Below are 27,047 nucleotides of genomic sequence, written 5' to 3' on the forward strand. Positions count from 1 at the left end.
GTCGCTCAAACAACACAATTTATTTTAATGTTCAGTGACTGTTAATAATGCTGCTGGTCTAAGCTAACATGGTGAGAAATTGCCAAGGGCAGAGCTGCTCTCTGCGGTGGTTCACAAAGACCAGAAAGAGGTGCTGCAGGCCCATCCCCGTCCAGTCCCTGGCTGTTTGCACATTCCCAGACAGATGATGTCTGTGATCAGAGGCCTACCCTGTAAAGCAAGCAGGTCAAACTCTCAGCCCATGATCTGCATGCAACCCACAAAGAATATATTTGCGGCCCAGCCAATTTAACCGTATGTAAGAAACATTTTAATAAAAATTTCATAACTTAATTTTTATAATATCCTATTATACATAATTATTAATAACAAACTACAACGTTCGCTAATGGCTGATTACTAGAATCGTGTTGCATTCGTTTCCCTTAAGCACCTTACGCGCAGGCGCACCATTTCTCTCCACCAATACCAGCAGCGAATATTTTAGCAGCCGATGGCCACGTCATTAGTCTTGAACTGACTTGTTTGGTGTGCACAACAGGAAATATTTAGCTTTCAGAGAACAAGAAAAATAGGTTTAGTTGCGTTATGCTTATTAATTTGTGCAGTTATTCAGTGTACATTAACGTTCAAGAAAAATATTATTATTAAAATGTTCAGTTATTTTGTGATAACGATGACTAATTTATTTTAGCCCTTTGTACTCAGCATGTCTCTATGGAAATAAATCAACGTTTCTATGAATATGGAAGCTTTTTTTTGTGGCCTACATAAACTTGGCCCATGGTAGCCTTTGAGTTTGACATGCTTGCTGTGTCGACCTGTGGCCTGAAGGATCCTGAGTTCGACTGTGGTCGGGGGCACATGCTCGGGTTGCGGGCTCAGTCCCCAGTAGGGGGCTTGCAGGAGGCAACCAATCAATGATTCTCTCTCATCATTGATGTCTCTCTCTTTCCCTTTCCCTTCCTCTCTAAAATCAATAAAAAATATTAAAAAAGAAAAGAAAAGAAAGAGGCCTAAGTTATTCTTAGTGTTCATTACACTTTTCATCTTCCAGGAAGCCATCATAACCTACTTCCTATATTCCGGTTTCAGCTTAGAGAGATGAAGCCTATGGGTAACGAGCACACAGAAGTAGTAGCAACTATCGCTGAGATCACTATAAAAGCATCACACTTCAAGGATGCTACTTCAGACTCTGTTGACGAGGGAGCTGAGGGCACAAGCTGCATCACACAGCCTGTGTGGAGCACACCTGGCCTCTCACATCTGGTCTTTCTTACCACTAAGCTGATGTGCACAAGCTGCCTAACCTCTAACACCCAGTCAGACTGGGCACACTCTTCAGGAGGGCAGTTGCCTAAAGATGCAGGAGCCCCAAGCAATAAGCCCCAGCACGGTTTCCCTCCCACTCACATCACTCAGGAGGAGGGAGTGAGTGTGGCTGTGAGCCCTTGTCCTGGGAGCCCGGTGAACTCCCACTCAGGAGTCTGCTTCCCACACTCATTTCCATCGTCACTTCTGTCCAACAGCTTGGCAATCATAATGATCCTTATGTTTAAGGGGTGGACATAGTCCGTCAGGATGACTGGTGAGCATGTGGAAATTCCTGGGCTCACTGTCCTTTGCGCCAGGATCAAAGGCACCTACTCCAGTAGGAGCCATGCACCAGCTGAGGACAGCAGGCCCCTGCCTGCACCAAAGGGTGGCTTTGCTCCTCGAAACCATGAGCACTGCACCTGTACGGCAGCCCCTGGCACCCACAGGTGCTGAGGGAGGCAGGTCAACCTCGCTAAGGTGTGCAGCACTGGAAAGCCCGCCTACTTTATCAGACCCACCCATCTCAGGTATCTGAGTTAATGCTTTCTAGAATTTTCCACCCTGACTTCCGGTTGTTCCATCATAACCTACTTTCCAACCTCTGTATAAAACCAAATTCATTGCTGTAGGTAACAAATATAGGAAAATGTCTACTTCATTATTGCTTTGCTATATTTCCTAATTTTTCTGGACTGAACAGGACACTTATTTAATAAAGTAGACTTGAAAATAGAAATTTAAAAAATCTATATACATAAAAGGCTGAGCAACCATCCTACCGGTAGCTATGATGTGCAATGACCACCAGGGGGCAGACATTCAACGCAGGAGCTGCCGAGCCGCAGTGACTTGGCATTGGGGTTCTCAGGTAACGCACCCTGGAACCAGAAAAGAGGTAGCCTGATTCCAGGGTACATCACCTGAGAACCACCCTCTTGCAATCTGGGACCCCTCAGGAGATGTCGGAGAGCTGGTTTTAGCCAATCCTTGCAGGCCAGGCAGAGGGACCCTACTTGCCAGAGGGACCCCGCTCATTCCAGACTCCCTCTGAGCTGCGGTGCCACCCCAGGTGCAGTCAGCCAGGGAGGGACCACTGGAGGTTGGCTCCAGGGTGTGTCCAGCCCGTGTAGCCCAGTCCCGCCCCGCTGGCCATCTTCTAATTAATTTCCTTTCAATGTGCACGAATCTGTGCACCGGAGCACTAGTAAAAAAATAAAAGACCTACTAACATGTACTATTTAGTGAGTACCTACTACCTACCAGATACTTCAAGTACACGATCTCTATTAGAGCCTTAGAATAACTCTAACCAGGTGTTTTTCACAGAAAGAAACTGAGGTTCCCAGATGAGGGAACAGGCACAGAGTCATCCAGCACTGAGCCTATGAAGGGATGAAGCCACTGGGCATCCTCAGAGATGATCCCCCAGGCCTTGGAACAGAACCTTCTACAACTAGTCTTGACAAAATTATATTTGAGTGTTGAAAGAAATAACTATTTACCTACTGTTCTTTATCTCTTAAAATTTCTATAAAATCACCATTGTTTATCAATAAAAAGTTAAATATGTAAAGGGCAATCATAAAGATTAAGAGTCCTTAGTCCTGGGAGGAGGGCCAAAGAGAGACACACCTGCCATTTCGGTCTCAAAGAAGGCAATGAGCGACTGCATGAAGGACAGGATCCACTGGTCTGTAATGTTGGCACTTTCTTTAACCGTGTTCTCATTGTAGAGGAATTCCATTTCTTCCTCCTAAGAATTGACAATTATTGAAATATTCTGTTTGCTTGGGGAAATTAATGTAAAGAAATGAGCTGTTTAAAGCACTTAAACTGAAATAGCCAATACCACGCCCTGCCTCCCCCAATCCAGGCCCATTGGCAATCTAAATTTCTAATTTTCAGTAATATCTTCAGGATAAGCTCTAAACCTGGGATATTAAGTCTTCAATTAGTGAATTACGTTTTTGAAAGGAGAAGTTAGGAAAAAAATTATTCTTCTGCACCAAAGAATGATTATGAATTGAGAAACATTCCAAAATATTGTCAATAACTATAGGGTATAGTTACTTTAAATCTGAGAGAGGAACGACAGTAAAATTTGCAAGCACTGGATGACTGTCTACAAATTGAAAATGAACACTGACTGTAGAGCCCGTGTCTTGCTGCCATGCCCAGACCAGGCGCCAGACCGGCAGAGGCTGCAAAGTGGCCCTGCCTAAGAACTGTGGGCCCAACGAGGTGGTTGGAACAAAAAGCCAGGAGCACTAGGGACCTGGGGAAAACGACTGCCTTTCTCAAACACAGGGGAAAATGCCCCCTGGGAAGCTTTATTAGCAGACCTAGACAAGCCAGAGGCAGAAGCAGCAAGTGACCGGACTGTTGGAGTGTGATGTTCAAAGCTCAGCTTCCCAACCAATTTCTCAGGAAGGCATAACATCCCATGTTTAGTCAACAGTAATTTACCAAGCAATTCTACTTGTAAGATGCTGGAGGTAAAAAGATCAGTGGTACCGGGCCCTAGCCCCAATGGAGTCCTGAAAGCTAAGACAGGAGCCTGCGTCATGGAGCAGGAGAGGCAGCTTCTCCAAGAATGTCATGGGCAGCAGGACACTGCTCGGAAGGCACTTTCATATACATCACAATCATTACTTTAAGTCCTAAGACCCCAATGAGAATTTCTCTCACTCAGAGTATCAGCCCAAAGGCACCCATGGAGGGCCTTTACTCTGAGACAGTAGCTGACCCTTCACTGGCTCTGCCATGCCCCACCCCCACTGGTTCCACAAGGGAGGGGAACTGGCTGACTAAATGAATGTCCAATGCAACTCTTCTACAGGTGAGGCTGCTGTCTGCACAGGTGAGCTTGCCGAGGAGCCCCAGTCCCATGCTACTGGCGCAACAAGGACCCCGGATAACTTTACCAATGGCCTCCCAAGTGTCTCTGACCCTCCACACCACAGGGACTGTGCAAACCCAGCTCGACACAGCTGGGAAGGCAGAGCTCAACCACAGCACGGCAGTCCATACCTTCTGCAGCCTCAGGACATTCTGGATGAAGAAGCGATAGGCATTGTACCAAGGGAGCAGCACGTCCTTCAGAACATCGCGAACACCTTCCTCCTTAAAGCGGAGGTTTTCTGCTCTCACCACAGGGGAGTTAATCAGATACAATCTGGAAGAGAAAAATTATACCGAAAAGGAATGTAGACAGTAAACAATTATTATGTGATATTTTGACAGGGCAACACCAAAACTAGCATTTCTGCTACAAAAGGGGTAATTATGAATACTCTTCTCGTGATCTATTTAAAACTGATAAAGCTCTTACTGTTACATGCATGAGGGCCAAGCACATTATAAAAGGAGATGTAAGCCCAGTGCAGGCCACCGGTGGTGGGTGCAGCAGAACCCACAGGCGTTGGCCAGGCCCTCCTCCCAGAACAATGCAGGCACCAAAGACTCCCCAGGAGCAGCTGTGTGTGCTCTGCCAGGGCAGAGGGCTGGGGGGCTTTTAATTTGAACACTCAATGATCTCTGGATTTGAAAATGTCACCATTATTAAAAAACCACTTTGGGGGGTTTGAGTCAACATCATACAAATGTAGCTCCCCCTGTAGCAGAGATACATTTTTTAAAAGGCAAATTCTAAACCACATCTAAGGAATATGACTAACAGAATGAGAAATGCTTACATAAAAATGACAAACACACCCTAGCTGGTTTGGCTCAGTGGATAAAGCATCAGTCTGCGGACCAAAGGATCCCGGGTTCAAATCCGGTCAAGGGCATGTACCTTGGCTGCAGGCTCCTCCCTGGCCCCGATCCTGGTCAGGGCTCCTGCAGGAGGCAACCAATCAATGATTTCTCTCACATCAATGTTTCTCTCAGTCTCTCCCTCTCTCTTCCATTCTCTCTCAAAATCAATGGAAAAATATCCGTGCGGGTGAGGATTAACAAAAAATAAATAAATAAAAGTGATTAAATGTAAAAAAAAAAAAAAAAAAAGACAACAAACACACACAGGGCAAAGCATGGGCTTTTTTACCTGAGGGCGTCAGCACCATATTTATGGATGATGGAAAGTGGATCTGGGTAATTCTTTTTTCGTTTGCTCATTTTCTGGCCATCACTTGAAAAACAAAAGTCAATGTCACAGTTTATCTTTATATATGGTTACAGCTATTTTCAACTGGAACACATAAATGCAAAGGGCATACAGCCAATGTTAAAGTACAACAATAAAGCTGTCTGTCAGTATCTGTAAGCTTCTTTTTAAATACTGTGTTGAATCAACAGAGAAGCTTCAGGAGAGATGAAGGAAGACATTATAGTGTAACAGTTAAAAATACAGATGAGGCATTTACCCTACAGAAATGAAAATCTATAGTAACACAAACCTTACAACAAACTTGACAGCTTTATTCATTGTCAGAAACACTGGAAACAACTCACTTGAGCAGGTGAAGAGTCAAACTCTGGGTCACCCACATGCTCAGCAAAGAAAAGGAAGGAACCAGATACACAAGCCCCCCAGGACCCTCCAGGGAGTAACACAGAGCAAGAAAAGCCAATCCCAAAAAGTTATACATGGTAGGATTCTATTTACATAACAGACTTGAAATGATACCATTTCAGAGATGGAGAACAGATCAGTGGTTGCCAGGGGTTGGGGAGGAAGCTGAAAGGGCAGGAGGATGTGGCTGTAGTTATGAAAAGGCAACAGAGGGACCGTGAGATATTCAAAGGGAAGGAAACTGGGAAAACTCAAAAGGGGCCTCTGTAATTTTTCACAACTGCATGCAAATCTACAATTCAATAAAAATTATAACTGAAAATGTGAAAGCACAGCCTGTATAGCCAGACTGCCTGGATACTTGAACTTATGGGAAAGTTACTTAATTTTCCTGAACCTCAATTCCTCAAATGTCAAAAGAGCTATGGGGATTAAGTGTGTGAAGATGTGTAATAGCTCACAACAGGGCCTACTGCCACGCCCTCACTGCATATAAAGCTGGGCACCTACGTAAATATTCGTAGTTTCTTATTTTTATTTATGTTTTACTTTTAATAACTTGAGGAAGTACAGGGAAAAGAAGAATAAGACTCCTATGCAATACGAGAAACCTCTATAACCTGTAACTTCCTCATGTTAAAAATAAGACAACAAAAATCTATACTAAAGGTCCAGTGTACAGATTAAATATGAGCTATAACCAAAAGAACTTCATGAAATTCTAAAAACACACACACATTATTTTATCACTAGGGAGATCCCAGAAAAGACCTCCCCTTCCATTAGGCTGAGCTCTCAACCCAGCCCTGCTTCCGAAGACAGAGGGCAGTGGGTGGGAGACGGAACGCAAAAGATGGACAAGTGCACAGGAAAGGTGTGGGATGAAAAGAGCAGCAACATGTAAAAAGCAGAGAAGAAATAGTAGGAACAGAGGGGGGCATTCCTGAATTCCTCTATTCACAAAGGAAGGTTAGGGGAACGGAGAACCTTGTCATTACACAGGAATGCACCTGCCTTGCAAGGACGAGCCCATTCACAATCACATTCCTGAAAGGTGGTTGTCCGAAGAGAGCTGTGGCCAGCACCAGCAGAGTGTAAAACCTGGAAAAAATGTCAAAATAAAGAGTTAAGAAACAAAACAAGAACCGGAAAAGAAACCCAGCATAGGGAAAAACTGTGTTTACTTGTTGAACTGAATTTCTACTTTGGATCTGTTATCCTTCTTGATAACCACATAAAGCAAAGGTTCTTAATTCTGATGACTTATTAAGTCATGTCAGGATCACTGAAAAAACTTACACACAGGACCCACTGCAAAGCAGCCCCTGATCAGAAAATGAATTGCTTTATTGAAAGTGAATAAAGGCCTGGAGCCAGGTGCTGACCCAGTTGAGGACAGCACCATCACTCTCCTCGGGAAGCCCGTTGGACAGCTACAAGGCAGAGAAGGTCAGAGAGGGCTGGTTTCTCAGGACCTCCCCAAAAGACAAAACTGAAAATCAAGAGATATCACCTTTAGCACAGGGCCATATGAGAGTCGTATGACAAAAAACAAATAAACAAACCTCTCTCCCCACCAAAAACAACATCTCTCTCATTCAAAAGTCAAAAGATAGATGACAGGAGCAGAGGCAGTTTTTATTCTGTTGGTCAGATATCAAATATGTCATTTATTTTGCTTGCTAGCTTATTCCCTAAAAGAACTGCATCACATCCCTGTAAGCTGTCCTGATAGTGCGGCTCTTGTCACCTCTAATCTGATTTTGAGAACATCCCAGGACATGAACTGATGAGGGTGGAGACCAGACCCCATGGCTAACATGAACACCTGACAAGACATCCCATTCACTAAGGACTGCTAACAGTTGCCAGATGTCACCACTCCTCTGAGAAACTCCCTGGGAAGAGGAGCTTGTGCCTGGTACTGTTCCTACAGATAAATGGATTGGAAGCTGAAAATAGCACATCCCAAAACATTAGGCTGGAATTTAATCAGTTTGTGATGACTCCTGCAATTTGTAAAAGCAGAAAACACCACCAAAATTCCTTAAACAACAACTGTAAAACCATTATTAATGAAAATATAATTAGAACCTGGGCCAACCAAGATCATCCACAAAAAGAAGGTAACTTTTTTATAATTAAGAGGGCAAAGGTATGGCTTTAAATAAGGCACCAGATAAAACCAATACTCAAATCCTCTCCCCATGATCTTTTAAAATCTAGATTTTTTTGAATGTTAATTTTGTAAAGCTAGTCTAACATCTAAGCACATTTCCAAGCATCCCTTTTTGCATTTGTAGTACCTCACTCTTTATCCTGTATGTACTAGTAAATACTCATTACACATTTGAGTAAATGATTTGAAATACACAAGCTATGATCATCACACATTAAGTGTTTTTTATCACATTTCCAGTGAAACAAATCTCTATACTCCAAGATGTCAGTGAAATAACTGAAACTCTAAAACTACAGCCTACCATGGGAGAGACGCCTATTCAAGACACTAACGGGTTGCTTGGTATGAGGAGCAGCGGGCAGGAGAGCCTCTCTCCCTAACACAGTCTTCCCTGCACATAGCTGATAAAGACCAGGTGCTCAGTAAAGTAGCTGCTAAATAAAATGAAATCAACAAAACACTTAAAAGAACAAAAAAACATACCATCCTCTCGTTTGATCAATGCCTTCAGCAATGAAGTCTGCAGGAAATGCATCTTCAAACTCCTTCTTATTTTCAAATGGATAATGAACTTGAGCATAGGGCATGCTGCCACTCTCAAACCAACAGTCAAACACTTCAGACACGCGATGCAGCAATCCCTTCCCACAGCGTGAAGGAATGGTCAGATGGTCAATGCTAATAAACAAAAACGTGCCATTTCTATTAATTTTAAGCACAACAGAACTTGCAGTTTAATTGCCAGTAGGAAACACAATCTCCTGAAAGCTCTTCATACGAACAGAAATACTGGCAATTATCACAGGCTTTCAGAGAGCATCAGGAGTGCTCGACCTAGAAGGCTGTATACCAGAGGCCCCTGCCATCTAACGCAAGGACAGAAGCCACCCCTCCTCATTAGGACACAAGTTATCAACAATGTAATTCAGCAAACTAGAGTTTGATTTCTATATGCAGCTCTAGGATCTGCTACAGAGACCACATCTTAACACACTGCGGACAGATCACGAGAATTCTTGCTTCATATTACAGTGCTTTACAAAGTACCATACTTTAAAAAGAGATTAGCTTGTAAGAATAATAAATAACTTCAAAATGCAATGGGCATTTAATTTTAAAGCGTGCCTTTAACATTTATGTAAAACATTTTTTGTACTCGTTCAATAGAAACTTATCTGGCCACTGGGTGAAGCTAGCCGTGAAACTACTGGTCTGCAATGTGTTAATAGGCTAAACCAATGGTCGGCAAACCGCAGCTCGCGAGCCACATGCGGCTTTTTGGCCCCTTGAGTGTGGCTCTTCCACAAAATCTCATGTGTGAGTGCGCATGTACAGTGCGATCGAAACTTCGTGGCCCATGCGCAGAAGTCGGTTTTCGGAAAGGAGACAGACGAAACAAGTATACAAGACGAGTGTGGCTGGGAGAGTTGGAAGGGGTCGACCTTAGCAAACATACCTTAATCAGATTGAGGACGTTTTTAGCAAAGGCCAGCTTAGGAGTACCCTAATTAAGTTAATAACAATGTACCTACCTATATAGTTTAAGTTTAAAAATTTTGGCTCTCAAAAGAAATTTCACTCGTTGTACTGTTGATATTTGGCTCAAGCTCTGAATGACAGAACTGACATGAATCACACACTTAGAAACTGACCTCTCTCTGTGGAGATCTGAGATCTTTGTTCCTGACAGTTCTTCAAGTTCTGCCATTGACCCAATGCATACTATCTGTCAAAACAAAGTTAAAAAGCAAGAGTGTTGCAGAGGCAAAGATCACAGAGTTTATTTCTGTAACATTCCTATTTAGTTTTAGAGACCTCTGATCTTCAGGATAGTTACCACCAAAATGGCTAACCCTCAGGAAAGACAGGTCACTGTCTGAAGAAGTGAGCAGACTTCCCTTCCTTGCTACCGACCCCATATCAGAGGAGGCTCTACATGCAGATTTTCAACATTCACAGCCATCATCTCAACAAGCATTTTTTGAGGGTTTACGGTGTCCAAATCTGCAAAAATGACCAGCAGAAGTGAAATGCCTAGACCAGGGGTGGGCAACCTTTTTGTGAGTGCGTGCCAAAACTAGCAAAATCTCTGACTCAAAATTCTTCTGCGTGCCAACCCTAATTTTTTGAGAACATGTTACGCCTACTTGATATCTCTTAAGGTGTACGTATGTGAAGAATCTTGAAGAAATAATAAAATTCATTCAAGCGACAAAAACACAGTATATGATGATGAAAAATACATTTATTTTTTAATGTATACATGTTATGTAAAATTATTTATTTATCTAAGATGCACCTACACTGAATTTATCTGAAAAATAAGGAAGTCGATATTAAGAAAAAAACTGTAAATGAAAGATTATAAGAGAGGGTTTCATGTGCCAGCAAAAGTTACTGGCATGCCATGTTTGGCACATATACCAGGGGTTGCCCACCCCTGGCCTAGACTATTACTCTAAGCTAAGGCATCTTATTTTCATCCTGGCACTTGAATTTGATTCTTTAAGCTGGAATCTTCTGAAGTGAAAGCTAGAACTAAATTATTGTGCCGAGTCAAAATAGTCCTACTGCAAGATGTTAGAATCATGTCCGGGTAAGGAGGCTGAGATGGGCCCACTGAGGAGCTCCCAAAGGAAGCCATCTGACAGGGCTGCTGGGGCTTCTCCGCTACCTGGAGGCACCCTGGTCTCTTTCCTCGTCCTCCCTAACTGGTCCTGAAAAGCCTTGATTCAGCCACACTGGAAATTTACTGAGGTCCCTGGGCTGCTGTGGCTCATGACGGCTCTAATGCTCTCAGCTTTCAATGATGGACAGAAAGCCCCATCAAGGGAATACATCTAAAGTCCTACATATAACATTTACATAGACCTAAACTCATATACAATCACTTGGTTTTGTAGGTTAAAGGTCTGCAATGCTTGGGTAATTTTTTTCAATCTTCCTTTTCCGTCACTATAAGTTGGGCTTAACATGCTATGACTTAGTGCAGAGTATCTGTTCTGTTCATAAATAACTCACAAGAAGAAACAGAGATATGAGCAACACAAACAACTTAATGTGTGGCTTCCCTGAGAAAAATGGAAATTACATTCACTTTTACACAAAGGGAAATTGTTAAAAATTGCATTAGAGTCAAAATAAAGTTAAAGCTCTAAAAACATTCTTATTTATGTCACTATTATAGGAAGGAATGAGAAAAAGATGAAATAAGGGGCCAAAAAAAAAAAAGAAAGAAGCCATATTCTTCTACCTCATATTCAGATGGAACGAATGAACAAAGGGCCTCAATAAAAATCAACACATGAAAGCGCCACAGCCTCACCTCCTCGAAGTCCTCGCTGACCCACAGTGGGATGGGGGTGCCCCAGTATCTGTTTCTGGAAATGGCCCAGTCTCGTGCATCTTTCAGCCAATTTCCAAACCGCTTTTCTCTCACAAACTCCGGGACCCTGGATGAGCAGGTCAGACACCAAATCACCCAAGAACATTACTGAGTAAATCTGTGAAGGGCACCTGCATAGGCTTTGTGGACCAGACACCCTGGAAACGCTGAGCTCACTCCTGAGAGGTGGTTTTCTGCATGGGCAGCACCAGATGGCCCACAGTGGCAGCACCTGCTGTGAATTCATCCCAGTGAAGATGGCTCTTTAGTAGAAAACATCACCGCACCCAGGCTTCCCTCCCCTGGCCTCCCCTGGGGGACGGCCACAGTCGTCTGAACAGTCACCACGTGCTAGCTAGCCTGGCCCCGCTAGTTTCTGGGTCACCCGCACAACAGCACTTTATTTAATTGTAACTCACTGGTGTGGGAACCAATCACCTAGAAAATAAGAGTCCGAACAGGTAGGGTATTAGTAGCTGGCTGGTAGATGCCTTCCCAGGCTCACCTGCACATTGTACATTAGGCTCCAGAAATGAGGCAAGTTCCTTAAATGCGCTTCTCACCTCAATGCCTTCGCTAGTACTATCCCTCCTCTGTGATAACCTTCACCTGGCAGAACTCCCATCAACAACTCCTCCCCCAAATTTTTATTGTCTCAGATTGATAAATGGCACCTATCCTTTGAGGTTCAGCTTTGCAGAAAAACTTAACAAGTTTAAGACCAATAGGGTCCCCTAGTCCTGTATCATAGATAGCAGTTTATAGGCTGGCACCTCCCACAGGACACCCAGACTACGAATATTCCATACCTAGCACATCACACATTAGGAGAACTAAGGAGCGTTCAAGGTATAAAAATGAAAGAACAGCTTTTACTTGAGAAATCAGAGTCACTTCACTGGGAAAAAAAAGAAAAGCTATAGCCACTTTCTTTTACTGCCCTGAGATGCTCCCCATTCTTCCAAAATCAAATGCAGTCTTTAAGTTCTTATGGGGAGTAAAAAAATAGTGATTACCCTCCAAACTCTCAGTGAAAAACATACTTTTGCTATACATAGATCCAGTCTTACTTCATTTTTGTAACAGTTGAGTAACACTTTTTTTATGACTAGGTATTAGCTAAGAGCTTTTGTCCCCTCAGTGCAGCCAGCCTGAACAAGACCATCACAGTCTGGGAACTCAAAAACTATCAAAAGTAGTACAGCTGATCCTTGAACATGTGTTTGAACAGCAGGAGTCCAATTATATGCCAATTTTCTCACGTGACACATGCAGTTCAAACCCGGGTTGTTTATGGTCAACGCCAAGGCTGGGAAATCACAGATGTGGAGAGCCGACTGTTACACACGGATTTTTGACGAGGCAGAGATTCGTGCCGCCAACTCCAGTGTTTTTTAAGGGCCAACTGTCATCATAAATGGCTTTTGTGGATATATATCCAAAAACAAATGTTTACCCTGAAAATGACTATTATTTACGGCTAATGAACAATGAGAGTACAGCCAGATGTTTTTCAGTCATCCCATTCTGTAAAATGAATAAACAGCAGTTTCTCATTTCCATTTGGCCTTTAAAAAAAAGTAAAAATACTCTATATGCCTTATAATAAAAAAAATGGTACTTTGTTATATCTTATTTAAATTGTTTTGTGTTCCTAAAAAGAAATAAAAATAGATGTTACTACAATATACAATAAATGATGGCTACTAAAATTATTGATTTGGGGGAGTGTAAACCAATACTTACTAACTGCATGACAAAGAACATTCTGAAGACACACATCTTACTGCTCACCAGTAACACAGGTCATTGTTCCTCATCAGCTGGTCCACCATGTGCTCAACCCGCACAAACCAGCTGGGCACCGCTTTGTAAATGAGGGGGGTATCTGATCTAGAAAAGCAGAAATGGAGGTGCAGCTGGTCAGAAGGTGTGCAGGCACCCAGGACAACCACCTTTAGTGTCACACTTATGTCACCACCACCTACTTGGCCTTCTGCAAAAGTAATGTCTACATCCTCAGTATTGGTCACCACCCTCCACAAAACCAAGAAAGGCAAGCTAGTAAAAGAATACAAGAAAAAATATATAGTTCTCCTGTTGTGTGACAGCTGTCCAGGAAAGATATCACATTCACTCAGCTTGTGTGGTTCAGTGGTTGAGCATCAATCCATGTACTAAGAGGTCACGAATTCAATTCCTGGTTTTGGACTTCATCCCCAGCAAAGCCTACAGGAGCAGCTGATTAATGTTTCTCTCTCATCAATTTTTCTATCTCTCTCCCTTCCTCTCTCAAATTAATAAAAACATTAAAAAAACAGTATCACACTCAGCAAAAAATGAGGCCCTAACCCTAACCCTAACCCTAACCCTAACCCACGGAAGATTCCATTTCACCCAAATCTTTATAATCTTGTATTAATATCACATACATCTCACTTAATTCCATTAGAAAATTTTAGAGATGTATCTCATCCTAAAGAAATGTGACCCCCAACACAGAAGATATTTGTCCCTGTAGGATGATAGAAAATATGCACATATGTCTTTGCCCCTGGATCCAGGCAAAGAGCTCCTGAAATCCTAATTTTCTGGGTGACAAGAGTGTCTTTTCTTCTAATGTGCTTCTGTGTGGGCCCTTGGATGGGTGCTGGTCACTGAAAAGATGAAGCCATGATAGCTTGGAATTCCAGTCCTGTCTCCATCCTCCTGAGAAGGGAGAAGGGCTGACAATAGAGCTAATGGTTGAACATGATTTTGTGGTGAAGCCTAAAATCTTAAAAGTACGGGGGCTGAATGGTTTCCAGGTTGATAAATGCATCCATGGGAGGGTGACACTCCCCAACTCCATGGGACACATGATAATGCTCACAGGACCCTCCCAGACCTCTCCATTAGGCTATTTACCTGCATCCTTCAATAAATGTGTTTCCTGGAATTCTGAGCCTGACTAGCAAATTAATTGAACCCATCCATGGAGGGATCAGATGGAACCTCTGAACTAAAGCCAGTCCGTATATCAGGGATTAATCTTTGGGACCTGATGATGCCTCTAGGCCAGTGGTTCTCAACCTTCCTAATGCCACGACCCTTTAATACAGTTCCCCATGTTGTGGTGACCTCCAACCATAAAATTATTTTTGTTGCTACTTCATAACTGTAATTTTGCTACTGTTATGAATCGTAATGTAAATATCTGATATGCAGGATATATTTTCATTGTTACAAATTGAACATAATTAAAGCATAGTGATTAATCACAAAAAACAATATGTAATTATATATGTGTTTTCCGATGGTCTTAGGCGACCCCTGTGAAAGGGTCGTTTGACCCCCAAAGGGGTCGTGACCCACAGGTTGAGAACCGCTGCTGTAGGTAGATGGTGTCGAATTGAATTAAATTGTAGGACACCCAGCTGGTATCACAGAGAATTGAACTGCTTGGCATGGGGAAAAACATCCACAATACTGAAAAATGTCACAGTGAAGTGTTTTATGTAAGTTGTAAAGAAGATCACAAGATAAAGAAATAAGTAGGACCCGGTCAGCATGGCTCAGTGGTTGAGTGTCGACCTATGAACCAGGTCACAGTTCGATTCTCAGTCAGGGCACATGCTCGATCCCCAGTGTGTGGCGAGCAGGAGACAGCCGATCAATGATTCTCTCTCATCATCAATGTTTCTCTCTCTCTCTCTGTCTCTCTCTTCCTTCCTCTCTGAAATACATAAAAATGTATTTAAAAAAAACACACACAAAAAAAAACAAGAAACAAAGTAGGGAAGAAATAGGTTTTTTCTTTCTTGTCTGTGTCCGTATTTCTAACACAACTCCTGAGAAAAGAAATAATTGTATGCATTCATAACATTCTCCTTGGAGCAAGAAGGCAGTATCCAAACACAAGCTCTAAAGAATACAAATGAGATAGAAACCACAAACTGATGGAGTGGCACAAACATAAGTGTACGCACAAATCGAAAGCTCTGGCTAAAACAGTCCCCTCCTCACCTCCAGCAGAAAGGGTAGCTATGAGTGAAGGTGCTGGCAACAAGAAGTCGGCCTTGTTCCTTCAGCATCCTGATGATATTTTTGTCAGCATCCTGTTAAAAAATTAAAATGTAGCTACTGAAATATCTTCCAGTATTTAGTAACATAATATAATTGAGTATTTATTACTAAAATCTGGTATTTGGATACCTTTACTATGAGTAAAAGGCACAAATAACAAATGTATTATATAAGTAATGCATCTATATTTTAGCCACCATGTAACTGCACGGACTTTTAAAATACATGCCATATCATTAAGGTAGTTCAGTTTTCAATCAGCAATGACTACTCCAAGGTCACAACGTTGCTTCATGAGTCACCAGAGCCCATTTTTCCCAACTCCTTTAAACTACAGCCTGCTTCCTCTGAAGATACTAGACGCTTGAATGCAGCTGATAATATCTGTCTACCTGTACTGATTTTATGTGCGGAAGCAAAACAAAACAGAAGCAGCTTCCTAAAAAAAAAACAATCCAAGATGTGGAAGCTTTTTGATAAAAACTGATGAATAAAAACAGTCTGATGAAACCGAGACCTTTGTATGCCTTACAGTCACAGACCTTCACATGCTGTCCCATGAAATCTGTCACTTCCGCTGTGAAACAGCCTGAAGCATCCACAGGGCACACAGGGACAGAATCTTTCTGAATGATGTTGAAGTCCATACAGACCCGATAGTCATCCTGGGGCGAAAGGAGAGAAGAATAAAACAGTTCAAGTGTATGAGGAGATAGTGCAGTTTTCAATCAGCAATGACTACCCCAAGGTCACAAAGTTGCTTCATGAGTCACCAGTCAGAGCCCAGTATGAGGGAGGTTTACAGGAATAATTTTCTGTATTCTGATACATACCTCTAATCAACTGCAATTATCTTCTCAACTAAAGTTAACTCAAAGACCGCACAGAGATTAACAGAGCATTATAGTTGCGGAGGATTAACATCTAGCCTCGTCTAACCAGACATTATTTCACAGACCCCTACACATATGAGAGTATCTATCCACTAAGTGAGATGAGATATCCAATCTAATAAGACAAAGATGCAAACTGACCGTACCTTCGCAACACCCACCATGGGCTAATCAGAGTGATATGCAAATTAACCACCAACAAAGATGGCGGCTAATTTGCAAATGCCGGCTGGGAGCGAAGACTGAAGACACTGTAGAAGGCAGCCAAGCAACGGAGCCTAGGTAGCGGAGACGGGCAGGAGAGAAGGGACAGAGAAGGGCGGGGTAGGAATGGCAGAGACGGGAGCGAAGCCCTATTCTTGCAGGAATCTTCCTGCAACAGGCCTCTAGTAAGTATATTAAAACTAATTAAACTTGACTTATAACACCAACATGTATGCACATACATGTTATCACCAAAACAGAAGCACATACAGGTGTAAGGCATGACCTATTTAGTCCTGCATGATACTTGGTATGCATATGGATTTGCACCCTGTCGAGGGGCAACTGAAAGATCACAACACTGAGCATCACTCACCTAGATTACCCACAATGCTTCAGGAATACATTTTGAGCAGTGTGAATTAGAGCAAACTTTTATATAAAGCTGGATCACACAGTGCTCTGACATTTTACTACTTAGCTCGTTTAAGTTTCACCACTGTGAAGAGGACTGACTGGCGCAGTTTAACCAGGTGTTCCCCTTGCAAAAACCAGCAACTATCTCCACTGAACAGACGAGGAAGTTGTAGCAATGCTCCCGTTCAAAACCAAACAGCCTGGCTCCAGAGTCCAAAGTCTTTATTGTGCTATGTTGCCCAAATCTAAAAAGGATTGTCTTAGGGTTAGATGGAGAAACCATACTGTTTGAATCCAAAACAAGATGGAAAGCCAGTGTGTTCCCACCTGGCCTTGTGTTCTGAGGGGTTCCCTAGTGATGAAACATGTGGGTACTGGCCCATAAAGGAAGCCCGGAAGCCCGGCAATTTGAAATATTTAGTAGAGACACATCCAACTTGACTAGCTAAGAGCAGCATTCCCGAATGGAGTCAGAAGGACAGGTCACGGTTATGCAGAAGTATGACTCTACAGAGGCCACATAGTGTCTCACCTGGCAAATTGCCACAAGGGAGGGCTCTCAGAGGATCTCTACCAAATGGGGTTTAGAGGCTGCAGTTCAGAGATCTGATCTTCTATAACAGTAATCTGCCGGGCATTCAGGGCAGATACATAAGGTACAGTATTACTACAGGAAATGAAAAATAGTCATGTACAGTTAATGTAAATTATTATATTAATATCAGGTGCACACCTCAGTGATGAGACATTACATAACTAAGTCCTGACAAATCTCCCACCCATCTGACACCATACAGTTATTCAAGTATTATGGACTACATATTCCCTATGATGTACTTTACATGCCCAGGACTATTCTGTAATGAACAGTTTGTACATTTTTTTAAAAATATTTTTTTATTGATTTCAGAGAGGAAGGGAGAGGGAGAGAGAGAAACATCAATGAGAGAGAGACATATCGATCAGCTGCCTCCTGCACACCCAACACAGGATCAAGCTTGCAATTCGGGCTGTGCCCTGACTAGGAATCGAACCCGGGACCTCTTGGTCAATGGGAGGACCCTCTCCCATCTGGCAACCAACAAAATGTTCTCTGTGTTTATAAGACTGTTTCTGCTCTGCCTGTTGGGTTTTTTAGATTCAATTGTTGATATGGATTTATTGCCATTTTATTGTTCATAGTTTTTTCTTTTACTTCCTTCATTTTCTTAAAGACCCTTTAACCTATCATGTAATACTGGTTTGGTTGTGATGAACTCCTTCAGCTTTTTCTTGTCTATGAAGCTCTTTTATCTGTTCTTTAATTGTAAATGATAGCTTTGCTGGGTAGAGTAATCTTGGTTGTAGGTTCTTGCTATTCATCACTTTCCTCTGGCCTGCAAAGTTTCTGCAGAGAAATCAGATGACAGTCCTGTGAGAACTCCCTTGTAGTTTTAACTGACTGCTTTTCTCTTGCTGCTTTTCAGATTCTGTCTTTGACCTTTTGTGTTTTAATTATGATGAGTCTTGGTGTGGGCCTCTTGTATTCATCTTGTCTGAGACTGCACTTCCTGCACTTGTATGTGTATTTCCTTCACCAGATTAGGGAAGTTTCCTGTCATTTTTTAAAAAAAATAAGTTTTTAATTTCTTACTCTCTCTTCTTCCGGCACCCCCACGAAGCAAACATTGATACACTTGAAGTTGTCCAACTCTCCTTACACTATCTTCATAATTTTATATTTTTTTCCTTTTGCTGTTCTGATTGGGAGTTTTTTGCTTCCTTCTATTCCAAATCACTGATTTGGGCTTCATCGACTTTCTTGTTGATCCCGTTACTTATTCTTCATTTCAGTTGGTGTCATCTTCTGACTGGTCCTCTTTTATGCTGATGAGGTTCTTACTAAGTTCACTGAGCATCCTTATATATAGATTGCTTGTCACTCCTTTGTCTACTTCTTTTTCTGAAGTTTTGTTATGCTCTTTCCTTTGGGACATGTTTGTCTCCTTTTTTTGGCTATCTCCCTGTGTTTGTTTCTATGTGTTAAATAGAGCTGCTATGTCTCTCAAGCTTGGCACAATGGACTCATGTAGTAGGGGTTCTGTAGGATCCAGCAACACAGCTTCCCCTATCACCCAGGCTGGGCCCTTGAGGTGTACCTTGACCCTGCCGTGGGGCTGTGCCACCATCCTCTTATAGTTGAGCCTTGATTGCTTTTGGCATGTTAATGGGAGGGATTTATCCCCAGGCTGATCAGCTGCAAAGACTGGCTGTGACCACAGACCAATAACCTCCAATTGTAGGATCAGCTGTGTAGGATACCACCCCAAAGAGCAGGACTTACTTTAATGGGGCTCTGGTGTCTGCTGAGTCTACCCCTTGAGTGTGTTGCTTGTGGAGGTGGTTGGGTGGTGGTGCTTTGACGTGGTCTGAAGGTGTCCACTGGGTGTGCTGGCTCTGGGGCTTCCCAGGAGTTACAGGCCAAGGTCAGCCACTGCCTGTGTTCTGCCTGGGACCATCCAGTATGAGCTACAAGGTTATCTGCAGTTGGCTGCTACTTGTGCTGGGCTTAGACGTGCCCAGGTGAAGTCAAGCTGCTGGAAACCAAGGCCGACTACTGCTAGTGCCAGGGCTTGGGGCCACTTCGTGAGAGGTATGGGGCACACTGAGGTCAGATGCTGCTTGAGAGACTTTAGGGAATTCTTAAGCATGAGCCAACATAGGCTTTTGGTATGAATAAGCCACTGGAAACCGTTTGGGTAGGCCTGGAAAATCACCAGGTCTGGGGAAACAGTGATAGCCAGGCTGAGACAGAGTCTCAGAGATGATGCCTGCAAGGCTCTGTGCCGGGAGGGTTCATCAAAGGAACACTGGCCTCAGCCAGCACCTCTGTCTTGAAAAAAGCTGCCCCCACAGCTCTCACCCCGATGACAGACCCATTTGTGTCTAACCCAGTGCTGAAGATCACAGAGAATGAGGCTGACCAAGTCCACGCATGGGCCCTTTAAGAGTAATAGGTGGGGGTCTAGCTGCCTTAGTCTCCCTTAATTCCAGCTGGTTTTCACAGCCAGAAGTTATGAGGACTGGCACTAGAACCATAGGCTGGGAGGTCTGGTGAGGGGTTGAGAACTCCTCAGGACGGGACCTCTGCAGATGAAATATCCTTCCCAATTTTTATCTGCCACATGGGGAATGGGACCAGCTGGCCTGCACCTCCACCCCTCCTACTATCTGGGTGTAGCTTCTACTCTAGTTGTAGGACTCCCATCCAGCTAGACTTCAGGTGGTTCTGAAGTTTAGTTCTAATTTTGGTGTAGTTGTGGCAGGAGATGAATAGAGCTCCCACCCAATTTGAATAGTGAACAGGTTCTAGGTGATATTAAAAAATCATTCATTTTACTGGGTTCAACATTAGCATGGTGGTTATAATAAAAATAAAATGCCTTGTGCTGGCCAGGTGACTCAGTTGGTTGGAGTGTATACCAAAGGTTGTGGGTTCAATTCCCAATCAGGATGTATACAGGAGGCAATCGAGCTGTTGTTCTCTCTCACATCAATGTTTCCCCCCTTCCCCTCTCTCTAAAAATCAATAAAAACATGTCTTTGGGTGAGGTTTAAAAAAATAAATAAATAAATATAGAAAAATAAAATTTCTTATCAATCAGAGATGTGTACAGATATTTAGGATCTGCTCCAAAACTGTCCAGTCAAATTAAAAGCATGAGGGAAGGTGAGAGATTAAGTAGATAAAACAGAATTCCCAAAATGTTGATAATATAGCTGGATGATATAAACATAAGGACTGATTATCTTTACTTTTCTCACCCCTATCACTGACAAAATGATCAAGCTGAGAGGAGTCTGTAGGGCCCAGTGCATGCGGCACTCGCAGCAGTGAGAGTGTACACTCTTTGAGCGTCACAAACTATAGAAACACTCTCTATAGAAAGATTCCATTTAATCCTTCCAGGTCACCAGACAGGCAGGTAGTAACACCCTGTTACAGGAAAGGAAAAGAAACTCTAGAAAGGTCAACTAATTTATTGCAGAGCTTTGACTTAATGTGAGTTCTGGTTTGCTCTAAAACATGTGCCCTTAATCCCTATACTCTTTTATTCATATACAAATTACATTAAAAGAATGACATTTTGAAAAAAGAAGAAATAAAAGGAAAGAAAAAGAAGGAAAAGAAAAAGAAAATTAAAGAAAAAAGGATTACATTTTCAGAAAAATTACTTTGGACAAAATTTAAAATTCAGCACACTCTCCCACCTTGAAAAGAGAGGTCAAATTCTCCCTCTGAACGTGCAGTATTTAGTGAACAGCACTGCAGAGGTGATGGGAACCTTGATTTATCAAGTGACTGTGTGACTGCATGCCCTCATCAAAACTCACAGAACTGTACATCATAAAGAGCAAAGTGTCACCCTAGCCAGTTTGGCTCAGCCTGAGGACTCAGGGGTCCCAGGTTCGATTCCGGTCAAGGGCATGTACCTTGGTTGCGGGCACATACCCAGTGGAGAGAGTGCAGGAGGCAACTGATTGATGTTTCTCTCTCATCAATGTTTCTAACTCTCTATCCCTCTCCCTTCCTCTTTGTAAAGAATCAATAAAATACATTAAAAAAAAGAAAAAAAGAGCAAAGTGTCATGTAAATCAAATATGAATGAATCAAAACACAGCATGCCTTTGAAGACCAAATGTCCTTAGCCCACCATTTTAAGAAATCAGCTCAGGGTGAAAAGACATTGCAGATACAAGTTTTATAAGCTTGAAAAGAGGTTGACTGTTTTCCAACAGTGGTGACCAACACAAAAAATGCATGCACACAGGCAAACACACATACACAAGACAACGACTCAGTGGCCACTGACATTTCTTTCTTATAACATTGGTAAGATATATACTACTCACAGCACCAAAGTAAGGAGCTTGATGTACCACCCCAGTGCCTTCTTCCTCCCTCACATAATTGTCGACAAGCACTGAAAAGGCGCCATGCTCTTTCCACTGGAAAAGAAATGATGACAAAATTAAACGATGAAACAATATCATATCATAATATGATCACCATTTTTAGAGCCCGAAAAACTTTTAAAATGAAATTATTTTCAGGGATGGAAATGGCAATAATTCATACTGGAAAGAAACATGCTAATTCTATACATCACATGAATAATTCATCCCTAATAAATAATTATCTGAAGTGGCAGAAAAAAATGTCCAACTTTTTTAGTGCAAAAACTGGGGCTTTTCATTATTTCTCCTGGACTGAACCCCTCCCCGCAGTATGCTGTTTATCATAGTCTCAGAAAACATACTCCTCAAATTATTCCCGTCCTGGTACATAGTTAATCCTTGAACAATGCAGGGCTTAGGGGCACCAATCCCCATACAGTGGAAAACTGAGTGTAACTTTTGACGCTACAGTTGGCCCCTCCCATCCTTGAATTCAACCAACCATAAATTGAAAACTGTATTTTCAATCTGCAGCTGGGAATGCAAAAAACTGTTATCTATTCATGGTTGGTTAAATAAAATACATGTATAAGTGAACCGGGGCCTTATTGAAGGGTCAACTGTATTTTCAATCACTGCATACACTTTGCTTCTCTTTCTCCTTCCAGTCCAGCTCAAGTTATTCAGCAGTAAAAGGCAAACCTTTAAAGAAATGAGGGGAAGGACAAAGAGCTACAAGTTCTATCTCAGCCGTGAGCAAACTACGGCCCGTTTGAAATGAATAAAACTAAAAAAAAAAAAAAAAAAAAAAGACCGTACCCTTTTATGTAATGATGTTTACTTTGAATTTATATTAGTTCACACAAACACTCCATCCATGCTTTTGTTCCGGCCCTCAGGTCCAGTTTAAGAACCCATTGTGGCCCTCGAGTCAAAAAGTTTGCCCACCCCTGTTCTATCTTCTATTTGCAGACATTCTACCCTCAGAGGGGAAATGTTTCCAATTTGACTTCATTTGTAACAATAAAGTTAGGTTAGTACATATAAAGCTACAGACTTCCTTTTTCTACTTCATCTCTTAGTATTTCTTTTCAGAAGCCCTTTGTTTTAGCCCAACTAAAACCCCTTTGCTTTCTTACCTTTCTGTGTTTGCAAAAAGTACGTTCAGAAATGATTTTCACAATTAAACCTACACTGCTATGAAAATGTATTAGTATTTCCATGTTTTAAAAATATTCTGGTTGTGCCTTAGCTGGTTTGGATCAGCGGATAGAGCGTCGGCCTGCGGACTGAAGGGTCCCAGGTTCGATTCCGGTCAAGGGCATGTACCTGGGTTGCGGGCACATCCCCAGTAGGGAGTGTGCAGGAGGCAGCTGAATCGATGTTTCTCTCTCATGGATGTTTCTAACTCTCTATCCCTCTCCCTCTCCTTTCCTCTCTGTAAAAAATCAATAAAATATATTAAAAAAATATTCTGGTTGCATTTGTATTTCAAAGTGAACCCAGAACAAAGCTGATGAAATGGTTTGCCTAATCACACACCAGCAATGATGAAGCTGGGACCTGAAACAAGGCCTTCTGGTTCAAAATACAGCACAAGGGCATCACCGCTCTTGAACTGTTGGCACTTGGTAAAAATAAACGTGACAAATAACTATAGACTTTCAATTGCTGTAACCTAACTCACCTGGAAATGTTTATGGTGCGGTGTGACAGGTACTGAGAGGTGTGTCTTCAATCATTTAAACATGGAGAGAACATGGGTGTCCTCAGAATCAGATGTAAGAATAGGGAACACAGAGGTATCTTGCTATTTATAACTGTATACCACGAAACCCCACACTGCATTCCCATCTCTCTGGGTGCAGCTCTGGATCAAGGCCTGCTCAGGATGGCCAGCAGTCAGCACAGAGCACTGGAGTGCTGCCCCCACATACTCTCACAGCTTCCATTTAATATTTCAGAGCATGTGTATTTTATTTTATTCTATTTTTTTTTAAATATATTTTATTGATTTTTTACAGAGAGGAAAGGAGAGGGGTAGAGAGTTAGAAACATCGATGAGAAAAACATCGATTAGCTGCCTCCTGCACACTCCCTACTGGGGATGTGCCCACAACCAAGGTACATGCCCTTGACCGCAATCGAACCTGGGACCCTTGAGTCTGCAGGCTGATGCTCTATCCACTGAGCAAAACTGGTTAGGTCAGAGCATGTGTATTTTAGATATACAACAAATGATTTTGTCCTAATTCAAGGAATTTGTAGCTTTTGTCTAAAATTCACAGGTCCCAGAAATTTCAGGAAGCTAACTGAATGAATCGGATAGGTCTTATTTATCATCTATGTACTGAATGCATATTCCACTGACTTAACCCAAAGCTCCTATCTAGAGTGTCCATGTGCATTTTCTGAGAGGGCTCAGCTTTCCTCAGGCTCTCAATAGGGCCTGTAATTCAGAAAGTTGAGAAGTCATTGACCTAATGGAAGAGTTTTAAGACAAAAACACATGAAATATGTTAAGATACATGAGAAAAGAATGCAATAATGGCATTATTCCGAGGAACACAACTAAGAGACACTTCAGAAAACATTGTTTTGCAGATGGCATCCAAGTTCAGCCTTGAAGAGTGGGTTATATTCGAGGATACAGGCCATTTCAGAAAGGTGAAGCAAATTTAAAAAGGAGAATCTAATGAAAAGAAAGGCAGAAAGGGGGGAAAAAAAAACCCACGGCAGTTTGAGGCAAAAGATATGTTAGGGGATGTGACTAGGAGGCAGGTCTGCCTCATGCCTAGTGGAGAGCACCCGGCGAGGAATGTGTTGGCAAACGAAACTACAGGCTCACAAGAGGGACCAGACCAGGCAAAGCGTAGGGATAACCACCAGCAGCAACAAGTAATGAGGAAAAGGCCCCTAGTTAGGAGACAAGAACACGGGGAAGCACTCAAGGAAAGACACATGTGAGCAATATTGTGCAAAGAGTCCACAAGGCTGAGGTCATCTGCACCAACCAAACTCAACCCCTGCATTGAAAACAGAGATAAGCAAATGTTTTATCCTGGGCCGCAATGCAAGTTTTTTATGGCTAATGCTATGCCAAGCTGAATATATTTCTTACATAATATACAAAGCTAGGTCAGTTCTGAGGGCGTTGCTCATCATTTTACTCTAAGACAAGCATGTCAAATCATTGGATGACCAGCGGCCAGCGGGCTGCATGCCTCGTTTAAATAAAAGACATGCTTGTTCTAAGACCTATAAATGAGGATCAAGTCCTGCTGACCTTGTTGTTTTGTTGGTGGTTAGGTTTGCAACTATAGCTGCAAATTCTGTCAGAAAACGAAGACCACATAAAGCACCTTTATGATTCCTAAGAGAACTAAGTTACTAAATGTGTGAGCTTTGCGGTGGTGCCTAGGTTTTAAAGGACCCACCTAATCCATTTATTGGAAATAAATTCTGTTTACTTTTACACACAGTTTTATTCTGAGCATTATCCTAAATTTATAAAATAGCCAAAAACAATCCCTCATATTCCTTGGGAATATGCAGACCATAAACAATAAATATATACACAATAAATCTTATGAAATGTGACTTCTTATGCAATTTGAGAAAAGTATTTTTAAAATTATTAGTACAAGAAGGCAATACAAACAGAACTGAATCCTGTTAACACTAAAGTAGACTGCTTCAAGCACATTCATGGAAAAAGCAGAACAATCAGGCCATGTGAAGCCCATGCCGGCTACCATTACATTGGTCCAGTGATCAATACTACAGAGGGTGGTGGAGAGCACTGTGGTAGAGCTCCCTAAGCTCACCTTCACAAAATAGTCAAACAGGGGCCTGTACTTCTTGCCTTGGAGAGAGGCACCTGGAAATCTAGGGAAAAAAGAGGAACGCAAACTCACAATTAGATTCAAATTATCAACGAAACTAGGTTGCACCCACATGAAGTCAATACTGCCTTAGGTTACCGAACAGACTAATACTTAAAATAGTACTTAAGTACTTAGTATTAAAAATGGTAATATACTTAAAGTTAAACTTGAAAAATATAACTTTTGGGTAATAAAGTGTCTTTTGATTTGTATATTTACCTTTCAAGGATCTCATAGTCACTCTCCAATTTGTAGAGGGCCGGTAATCTGGCTTCCATTAAAATGAATGATTTTCCTCTGACAACATCTACAAGAGCAACAGGAAAAGGGGACTTCAGTGACAGCCAGATCGTGGCTTACTCTAAAGACAAACCTCAGCTCAGCTCTACCACAGGCCACCGCAGGCCACCCAAACCAGCGTGCCCAGCACTCAGAGCAGCACTGCCGATAGGGCTAGCACACACTACTTTCTACATACATGACAAAGCATAAAAAGCAGCAGGCAGCTCAACTGTCATTAATTGCACCTCTAGCCATTTAAAGTGAATTAATCTTTATTTTCTCCTACCAAAGTTAATATATGTGAATGAGTCAAAGTCCTAACATTAACAAACCAAGAAGCTCACAAACCCAAGCCCCTATAATATAAGTTTTCAGTATCTTGGTCGCTCTCTTCTCCTTCTGGCACCCCCATGCGGATGTTAGTACGCTTGAAGTTGTCCCAGAGGCTCTTATACTATCTTCATATTTTTGGATTCTTTTTTCTTTTTGATCTTCTGATTGGGTCTCTTTTGCTTCCTCATATTCTAAATCGCTGATTTGATTCTAGGCATCCTCTATTCTACTCTTGAATCCCTTGATTCAAGTAAAGAATAATAAATTCTTTGTAGCTCATAGATGTGTAGAGCTGTAATCTGGTGTGGTCTGAAGGTGGCCACTGGGCACACTGGCTCTGGGGTCACCTGGCAGGATCTACAGAGGGATCTGCAAATGGCTGCTACTTGTATTGGGCTTGGAAGTGCCCAGGAGAGGCCCATTGTGAAGCAAGGCAGGCTGCTAGTGCTGGGTCTCACTATGACTTCAGAGATTTTGGGAAAGTCTGAAGTGTGAGCCAGGACAGGTCATTCATATGGAAAAGCTGCTGCAAACAGTTTGAGTGGGGCTGCAAATTGGAATGTGCGGTGTCTTTGGAAATCACCAGGGCTGAGCCAGGAAATAACAGTGTGAGTAGGGCTGAAGG

The 27,047-nt window shown here is 42.2% G+C and overlaps 1 protein-coding gene across 4 annotated transcripts in view; it reads right to left on the reverse strand.

Annotated features, from left to right (window-relative positions):
- The window catches only part of IARS (isoleucyl-tRNA synthetase), a 103,878-nt gene that overhangs the window by 42,608 nt on the left and 34,223 nt on the right, over positions 1–27,047 (reverse strand). For all 4 annotated transcript variants that reach the window (XM_023743639.1, XM_006102197.3, XM_023743641.1 and 1 more), the window contains 13 exons: positions 26,027–26,114; positions 25,748–25,808; positions 21,876–21,971; positions 16,011–16,133; positions 15,409–15,500; positions 13,198–13,296; positions 11,344–11,470; positions 9,671–9,744; positions 8,502–8,696; positions 6,851–6,937; positions 5,369–5,452; positions 4,351–4,495; positions 2,953–3,073 (listed from right to left, as the gene is read on the reverse strand). In XM_023743639.1, coding sequence (XP_023599407.1) covers positions 2,953–3,073; positions 4,351–4,495; positions 5,369–5,452; positions 6,851–6,937; positions 8,502–8,696; positions 9,671–9,744; positions 11,344–11,470; positions 13,198–13,296; positions 15,409–15,500; positions 16,011–16,133; positions 21,876–21,971; positions 25,748–25,808; positions 26,027–26,114 — 1,392 coding nt within the window. The remainder of the gene's footprint in view (positions 1–2,952; positions 3,074–4,350; positions 4,496–5,368; positions 5,453–6,850; positions 6,938–8,501; positions 8,697–9,670; positions 9,745–11,343; positions 11,471–13,197; positions 13,297–15,408; positions 15,501–16,010; positions 16,134–21,875; positions 21,972–25,747; positions 25,809–26,026; positions 26,115–27,047) is intronic.

Source organism: Myotis lucifugus, unplaced genomic scaffold (genome assembly GCF_000147115.1).
Source record: "Myotis lucifugus unplaced genomic scaffold, Myoluc2.0 scaffold_404, whole genome shotgun sequence".
In the NCBI taxonomy this organism is placed as follows: domain Eukaryota; kingdom Metazoa; phylum Chordata; class Mammalia; order Chiroptera; family Vespertilionidae; genus Myotis; species Myotis lucifugus.